The sequence below is a fragment of the Uranotaenia lowii genome, chromosome 2 (genome assembly GCF_029784155.1).
Source record: "Uranotaenia lowii strain MFRU-FL chromosome 2, ASM2978415v1, whole genome shotgun sequence".
Classification (NCBI taxonomy): domain Eukaryota; kingdom Metazoa; phylum Arthropoda; class Insecta; order Diptera; family Culicidae; genus Uranotaenia; species Uranotaenia lowii.
This window is the reverse complement of record NC_073692.1, coordinates 97755061-97764494: the sequence shown is the minus strand read 5'-3', so window position 1 is coordinate 97764494 and position 9434 is coordinate 97755061. Positions and strand designations below refer to the sequence as shown.

General features: G+C 42.8%; 1 protein-coding gene across 1 annotated transcript in view; it reads right to left on the bottom strand.

Moving 5' to 3' along the window:
* Positions 1-8896, bottom strand: part of LOC129744257 (uncharacterized) — a 25675-nt gene extending 16779 nt beyond the window's left edge. The window contains 3 exon segments of the mRNA XM_055736690.1: positions 328-630; positions 8438-8678; positions 8840-8896. Of these exon segments, the coding sequence (XP_055592665.1) occupies positions 328-630; positions 8438-8678; positions 8840-8842 (547 nt within the window). The 5' untranslated portion in view covers positions 8843-8896.
* Positions 8897-9434: the final 538 nt, after the last annotated feature.

Sequence of the window (9434 nt, the reverse complement as noted above, 5' to 3'; positions counted from 1 at the left end):
TAAGAGTAGAATAATTTCAAACTGCTACCTTTTTCAAGAGTACTTTAAACGTGAAACAAACAATTAGAAAAAATAGTGCACAAGAATAATTTAAAAATCATGAAACCTAGTTCTCAATTATTAACATTCTTCAATACTTTTTATAGGCAATATTTTACAAGACGAATTTTGATCTTGCAATTGGTGTTTTTTCCTTTCACTTCTTCGATCAGATCAAACTAACTTTCAATGAAAAGAGATGATTGATTAGAACATGGGATTAGCGATTCATATGAGAAATCTAAGGTGAGTTGGTGGTTAAATAATTTTACACAAAAGTGATCCAACCTGGCGTTTCGCTGGTCGATTTCGGGGGCTTCTTAACGCCGAATGTGTACCGGGGGGCCGCTTTTACCAGCATCCGGTCCGCCTTCTCGATGTTGTACTCGCCCGGTGCCGGCGTCAGGTACTTGGGGATCTCCTTGGGCCGGCTCTGCAGACAGTAGGCCGGCGGGGTGTCTTTACCTTTGCAGCCGAGCCCGGTAATGTTGTACAGCGGACCCGGACTGAAGGATTCGGTCCGGGCCCGGTGCCGCTGGCCGAAACTGTATGCCGGAGCGGCCGCCCGTTTGGAATCGACCACTCTCGTACCTGCGGGAAAGATTTTGGGCATTCAGGATTGTTTTTCTTTGAAAAAATAAATTAAAATTTTTGTCCGATCGATCGACTTCGGCTTGACTTTAATGAAGAAACAAACTAAGTCCGCGATATAAATCAAACGATATTTGCATTTTCGCTGTCGTATGTAAAAGCGAACACAAAATCATCATTTGCACTGTGGGCGTTTTGTTCAAGATGGGCAAATGACTCAACGTACACATGTTTATTGACCTACTAGTGAAAAGGGAAACAACAAACTAGATACACTCGTTAACTTTATTTGGATAACAATTTTATAAGCAAAGCAGTTTTGATGACGAAGATTTATAAAACCAAACTAAGATGTTTGTAAATGTTGTAAATTGTTGACCATTTCTTATTTATTTTTGTTTATGAATCCTAACCTCCTAAGAATCCTAACCAAACGTAAGCAGTACTTGCCCGAACTGTGTCTTGTGTTCTCCAGTGTTAGGCTAACGGACTTTGCTCAGTCCCAGAATTTCAAGCTTGCTGCGAGACAGACGCTGTCTGAGCCGCCCCTGACCTGGAGAACAAACGCGTGAGGCCAGCTTCTCAGTCTGCATGGAACCAAAGAATCCACCGAGGTTGAGTAACCGATCCCCGTTTAGGTTACTCGCATCCCAGACGGCACCACGGGGAGGCTGAGATAGCAGTTGTGAATAAGCGGTGAATGACCACTATGATGCCTCGTGTTGCACATTGAGTACTGCTTTACTCTGGAGGACATACAAGGAGAACACGCTACTCGGGAACGAGGAGTTGGTTTCCTGCTAAGCCCGCAGGCCCATGCAGCCTTCATAAGATGGGAACCGATAAACGAAAGAAAAACCGTAGCCAGATTTAAAACACGGATTAAAAACCTTACAATGGTCCACTGATATGCGCCAACTAACGTTGCCGATTTGCAGGAGAAAAAAACAGTTCTACAGTCAACTGAACAGCGTGTTTGAGAAAATCCCTAGGAGAGGGCATTCAAATCCATTTGGGCGACTTCAACGCAAAGATTGGCTCCGACAATCAGGACCTTGAGCGTATCATGGGGCGCCATGGCCTAGGACAGATGAGCGAAAACGGAGAGCTGTTTGTAGAATTTTGTGGCAACAACAACATGGTGATCTGTGGATCGCTGTTCCCCCATCGACCAGCACATAAGGTCACTTGGGTATCCCGAGATGGCCGAACAGAAAATCAAATTGACCACATCTGCATCAGTCGAAAATGGAGAAGGAGCCTTCTTGATGTCCGCAACAAACAAAGCGCAGACATTGCATCTGACCATCACCTCGTCCTTGGCGAGATACGACTGAGAGTTGCGCGTGTTCAACGGCGCGAGGAGAAAGTCGGGTGTCGATACGACGTCCGCCGGTTGGAGAATCCAGAGGTGGAAAGGGCAGACGTTGAACAACTACAGAGAGTTGCCGACAGACGGAACATTCGAAGAACAGTGGTGTGGAATCAAGAATGCCTTTATCACGACGAGCCATGGTACCCTCGGTAAAGTTTGTGGAAGAAGAAGTGAATGAATGTCGAAAGAAACTTGGAAGATGGTCGGTGATCGGAGAAAGGCGAAAGTCGGAATTGAGCAGCCATGTACCGGGTCAGCCAAAGCAGCCGCTCGCTTACGACATGCGGAGCTGGAAAAGGCAGTTAAACGAGCTTATAGACGAGACAAGAGAGCGTGGACAAACTCTCTAGCCGAAGAGGGAGAAAGAGCAGCCGCCAATGAATATATCCGATTACTTTATGACATTTCTCGCCGCCTCAGTGGTGCAAGTACGAATGCTAGAATGCCGCCAAAAGACCGAGCAGGTCAGCTATTGACCGATCGAACAGATCAGCTCAATGTTTGGACTGAGCACTTCGAACAACTCTTCCGAGTCACAAATAGCGAAGGCCAGCAGAATCTGCAGCTCGTAGTGCCAACAGTAAGTCGCATTAATGGCGTCAACTCGGAAGCGCCCTCGTTGGCTGAAATAGAAGCGGCAATTAAAGCCATAAAATCCAACAATGCGCCTGTGTTCGATTGCATCCCTGCTGAAATGCTGAAAGCCGACCCTGTCTTGTCAGCACAAATGTTGCACCGCCTTTTCGCTGACATCTGTGGTATTGCAACATTCCTGGCCGACTGGATGCAGGGTATCCTTGTAAAAGTCTCGAAGAAAGGAGACCTGACAGAGTGCGGTAACTGGCGAGGCATAACTTTGATCTTTACAACCCTCAAAGTACTCTGCAAAGTGATCATGAACAGGATCCAAGAGAAAATCGACGCCACACTCCAACGGCAACAAGCTGGATTCCGATTCGGACGATCATGTGTGGACCACAACACAACGCTACGAATAATTCTGGAACAAATCAACGAATTCCAGAACTCTCTTCTGCTGGTGTTCGTTGATTTCGAAAAAGGGGTCGAGGGGTCCAAGAGTAACTAGCATCGAAGCACAGTACGTGGCATTTTCGGTCAAAGTCTTTGTGCCCGTTCGCTATGTTACGGCCACGTTAGCAAAGGTGTACACAGGGGAGCTGACCAAATCGTTTATTGAATTTAGGAGTTTAGGGTATATATGTATAACGAAATTTCACATAGCAAAGCAACAACTTAAAACCATAATAAATAAAAAACGGTGAAATTTCATAGCAAGAATATCTAACAGGAGAAATGGCACAATGAATAAATAAATAATAACAACACAAAATACATATGTTAGGTACTGTATACAGCCTTTTACAACACCAACGAACCACGACACATCCCTGAATATTTACTCCAGGAGTCGACTAAAAACAATTTAGACGAGTGTGGAGGAAAATCCAGGAGGAGGGAAAATTGCATTCAGCAACTTCCTCTTCCACTTGGATCGAGACCGGAGAAAAGCTAACACTCAAAGTCATAAGCTGTGAAGAGAAAAGGTTAATTTTTTAAGAAGTGTCTCGCGCGTTTACTATGGGATATCTTTACCCGTCGCTTTGATTTTTTTTTTCGTAATTTAATTTTATTAGGCATATTACTTTATAAAAATATTTATGTGCCGGGGGGCTTATTCAATTTCATTTTTACACTATTAGGAAGAGGGGGTTGGAAAGGATTAGGATTGGGAGGAGGGGTTGAAAGAGAAGAGTTTGTTTTGCCGTTTTGCTTCACGGCAGAGGTAGATGATTTGTTGGTCTCGTTGAGAGGATCATCGCTTTCGGTAGGCACACCATGTGCTTGGCGAGGGCAAGGCGATCGTTTGCGAGGGGGGCTTTCTACAGTAAGTGCTTTCGGTCCAGATTGTACTGTTTGGTGAACACGTTTCATTTGTTGCTGTTCGGTTTGAATCTGCTGCTGGTGATTTGCGTTCTTTTGTTCTATTCCAGATCGAGTAATAGATGCGTAGCAAAACGAGTTAGAATTGGTGCAAATTGTGCGACAGGCTTCTGCTATAGTTACATTTTTTTCCACGCTCATCCTCAAAACGAATTCTTCTTCTATCCATTTCCTACAGCTTTTTTCGGTGAGTGAGTGATCCGATGTTTGGCATGTGTGGCAGTATTTAATACCAGGACATCCAGTTGAGTCATGTTTTGTGCTACAACATATGCTACATGCTTTTTCAAATGTGCAACGTTTTTTGGTGTTATTGTAACGATAACAATGCTTACAAAGCAATGGTTGCGGTATATAAACGCGAGTGCGCACTCGAGGCAATCCGAATTGCACAAATTCCGGTATAATTGTAGAATTTATCGTTAGAATCAAAGTTGGTGTACCGACAATACCATCTTTTGTTTTTTTCGTAATGCGGCGAACGTGTGTAATTTTTTGATTCGATAATTCGGAAAGTAGCTCTTCATCTGTCATACCATTAACTTCGCCACATCGCAGAACAAATTTTCTACTATTTAATGTAGGATGTCTTCCAAATTCGATGGGAGTACCATCTTTTTTAGTAGAAGTAAATGCCTACCTTGGTCTTTATTCCTGATCTTTAAGACGTACCATTTCTTGTTGCCGTCGTAGAAGGCTCCTTCAATTTTACCAACTTGTTTTTCGATAGATCTTTCAATCAGGAACGGGTTATTTGGTAGATTGTGTCCATCAGCAGCGCGCAAAAATATGTAGTACAGCTTCCCATGCATGTCGGTTGGGTCTAGCCATTTCGGAAGAGTGCGTTCCGGGTTATCCCCGGGTGACGGACTCATTGTATAACTCTTCACCGGACTTTAATACGCATTTGATAAATAACTTTAGCCTTTATTTTCAGCAAGCACCGATGTCGAAAATCGACTGCTCTTGCTGGAGGCTGAGAAAGAACTGACGTCGCTTTGATCCGAGTGAGGAAAACGGAAGGCTGTAGCCACGATAGCGCCAACATCTATCAGTCTCAGCCAAGAATAACCGAGGCATTGGCCGAATCTGAGTTAGGTGACTCCACGAGGTCCGATAATCTAGTCATACTCAGCGGCGTCGCTCCTTGAGCCAGGTCAACACCGGAGCTAGAATCACGACACGATAACGTCAAAAACTTTCGTATCCAAGAGCGTAGACGGTTCCGACTGGTTACCTGATATCGTCAAGCAATATCGGGCACTGTAGAGTGGCGAACATAAGGTCGACGGTAAATCCAGGAGGCTTCCCAAAGATCTGTGCCGGTGGCCTTATATCCTTCCAGAATCTGAAGTCTGGCATCGAGGTACCGATTTGGTTCCGGCACTCTAACCCTTGAAATCTTTCTTGAGCTAGAAAGTTGACCCTGGATGTTTTTTTTAAGAGTCCTTGTGATTGATCGGGCTGTAACATAAGGGATTGTTACATCTTGCACGACGGTGTCTTGTCCGAACCAATCCTGGAACCTGCTGAAGTGAGATAGGGATGCATCTTATCACCGCTACTTTTTCTAATCGTAATGGATGAGATCTTGACTGGATCGATTGACTGTAGACCCAACCGAGGATTGCCGTGGAATCCTTCGACAACGGAGCAGCTAAACGACCTTGACCTGGATGACGATATTGTTTTGCTCGCCCAAACACAACAAGACATGCCAAGCAAACTCGACGACCTCACCGAAAGCTCCAAGGCAGCAGGTCTCAAAATGAATGTCGGAAAGACCAAGTCGATGGAAATCAATACAGTAAATCCTTCTAATTTCGTGGTAGCTGGGCAACAGGTTGAAAAAGTGGAGTACTTCCAGTATCTTGGTAGCCAGATAACGCCTGATGGTGGTACCAGGAAAGACATCGATTTGCGTTTGCGAGTATTGCGTTTGCGAGATCTCTCTACGAACGAAAATCCGGATCTTCAACTCAAACTTCAAATCCGTATTGCTGTACGGGTGTGAAAATTGATGCACATATGCGGTGATGACGCGAAAATTGCAAGTATTTGTGAATCTCTGCCTGCGGAGTATCATCCGCGCTTGTAGGCCTGGTAATTAGATCTCAAATGAGGAACTACATCGCTGGTGTCATCAAAGGGCGCTAGGAACCGAGATTCTGGAATGCAAGTGGAGATGGATTGGGCACACGCTGCGAAGAGATGAGAACGAGAGTTGCAGAGAGGCACTTGAATAGAAATCCAAAGGGACATCGAAGGAGAGACAGGCCCAGAAACTCGTGGCGGCAAAGCCTAGCCGCCGAAGTACAAACTGTCGACGAGAGTCTTGACTGGGACCAAGTGCAGACGTTGGCTCATTGATCGTCAACAGTGAAGGTCCTTTACCACAGCCCTATGCACCGGAGGATCGGTGCGGGAACATTAAGTAAGTAAGTAGTAATCCAGAAGGTTTAAGGAGCCCGGATTGATTTTTTACAATTACATTTCTTGCTTTGACATAAAATTGAGGGCTTGTGATATAGCTCAGTTGGCAAGTCAGTTGCTTTCTGAGCCGATGTCCGTGAGTTCGAGCCCAAGAGTAAACATCGATAACAGTTGTACCGGATAAGTTTTTCAATGACTTGTCCGCCAACTTCATCGTTAATATAAGTCGCAAATGACATAAAGATGTTAAAATGACTATAATCGAAACAAAAAAAAATTAGTAAAAGATTGAGATAAGTTTACAGAATAAGATCTAAAGGATTGATTTTTTACATTTACATTTCTTACTTAACTAAAAATTAGTAAAAGATTGAGAAAAGTTTACAGAATAAGATCGATAGCTTCATAGAATAGATAGAGTTCGGAAAAGTGAGTTTAGTCCATTGCAGCCAACACAGCCAACATAAACACGCCAAAAGTTATAATGATTTGAGCTTGTAGTGTCAAATTGACACTCCTAGTGCTGATTAGGGTAACGAAATCTAATGCGGATGAGGGTTAAAGGTACATTAGTTCGCCTTCCTCGATACCGATGCGAATTTGTTAACTGCGCTCTGGCCATCAAGTGGACCTCACACGACTAAACAACATGGTCAATGTCGTGATAACCATGTCCTGTACCTGTAACATTGGTGCTAGACAGATCTATACGATACAGTAACGTGTTTAAGGCACAGTGATTGGACATGAGTCGGGAAAATGTTTTAATAAAATCTCGGCTCAAGTCCAAACCCTTGAACCACATCGTGAACCATGATTTAAGCTTCACCTTTGGGATGATCGAATGGAGCCACACCGGCTCAATTCATCTGCATTCCATTTGCGCTGTCAATTGAAGAGAGCGTTTTTACGTATTTAAAAGAAAAATTCATTGAAGGGGATTTGACGCTGATAAATATAACCTTCAAGCGCACCTATCTTTGTGAGAGAGTCAGCCTTCACATTGCCCGATATTCAACAATGTGAAGGGACCCAAACCAAGGTGATGGAAGAGCAGCGATCAGATAAAGAACTAAGTTTTTGTCGTATCTCTTCGAGGAATTACGGTGAGTACTTTCTCAGCTTCATTGAACGTATAGCTTCAGATGAGCTTAAGCTATCCGTTACAACATAAAAATAACCAACAGTTTGTGAGGCGATGCTGTTCAGAGCCCAGTTGATAGCTGCCAACTCTGCTATAAATACTGAGCATGGAAAATCAAGACTGTAGAAAGCGCTAGATGTTTAAAATCCAAATCCTTCCATTCAAATCAAATCAATTCAAATCTTTCAAAAGAATCCCATCGGGGAAGTGTCATCTAAAATGTTTTTATTTTTTTCAAGTTGATAAACATGCTTAAGTAATATTGAAAAAAAAAAAAGTTCTGTTGTTCTGATCCTTTTCAACTAGTATGTTCATAAACAATTTAAATTTGAAACAGTTAATAGATATAAGTTCTGTCATGAACATAGGCAATCAAAGAATTCTTCTTTTACCTACGTATGTATTTGCTTTGCGAGTTCAAATAAATGCAAAAATTTCGTCTTGGAAAAGGTTTGAACTATGTTTAATTTAATAAACAACCCTATCTGAGCAGATTTGGTACTGTTGGCCGTGTTCTACGAGCTTTCAAATAAATCTAATTTCGCAGGGGTGGCCTAAACGTGAACAAAAATAGACCATCCATTAGCATAACAACTATCCGATTTCGGAAAAGTATCAACGAGTATCAAAATTTGGAATATATTATTTAAAGCCATGTTTGACCAAAACCGTGTGTGTGTTTACCTATTTAGTCATACCGAGCCAGCAGCAAACTAACCCTGGATCGTGACCTTACAAGGCAATGCTGCTTACGGTAGACACGCAGCTTAGCTTCTCCTCCCACATGTCAGCCAAGTTTGGTTTCGGTCTCGGGGGATGAAATCCCTCGCCATAGCCAAAGTCAAAGCGATTGGGATGATGACTCAAAAATAAAAAACAAAACACAAACTTACCGAGCAATTGTGGCAGCAGATATTGCGGTCCAGGGCCTCGATGTTCGGCAGCGATCGGGCCACGTCTCTTGGTGGGGGTCCATGGTCGCTGTTCGAATCCCACCATCACCCGGTACGCGTGTCGGTACCTTTTCCGGACGTTGCCGCCAGCAGCGGACGATATCTTGCGGCCACCCTTGGTGCTTCCGGCGGCGGCGGCTGAGGCGGATGTGGCACTGGCGCTGGTGCTCTGCAGGACAACCTATCGCGGACATTGGCCGGTTGAGGTGATGAATGATGGCGTGTTTTCGAATTAAGTGAGGAAAGAGCAAATTAGTGTTTTATTAGATGGACTTTTTTTTGGGAGAGGAATATGAAATGTTTGATTTTATATGCGTGGCCATTAAAATTTATTGCATTTACCATTTTGGATGATTTCTTTCGCTTGCAAATGGGTCGTAAAACTAAGAAAAACTTAAACTGAAAGATACAAAAGAAACAAGAAAAAACGATATTTGAATGTCAAAGTAGAAATTCGATTTAACCGAAAGTTTGGAACAAACAGATGGGAGACCAAAGTAGGCAAATATTGTTTGTGTGTTTAATTGTGAACACGTGCTACATGGTGGGTGGAGTGAAGATTGGCGAATTATAATCTCAGATTTTGGCATCATGTTTATCCATTTAAAAGAACATTGTTATGAAACAGAAAAAAATGCAATTAATACTTATGGGTGAAAGTATCACAGATGTAGACTGTCTGAATACTGTCGATGGATGTGAATAAGATGGGATAAAGTGAAAACTAATGTGTATTTTTTTAATATCATAAATTAATTATAATGGAATCTGAAATTCACTAATAAACGTACATTATAATGTTGGGGTGACATCTCAATGATATGTAATTAAAATTCGACATTTCCAACGAGTATTTTTTGTTCTAGGTATGTTAAAACTTTATCAATTTTTTGTAATCGTTTCATCATTCCAAAGAGTGAATTGGGGAAAAAATATT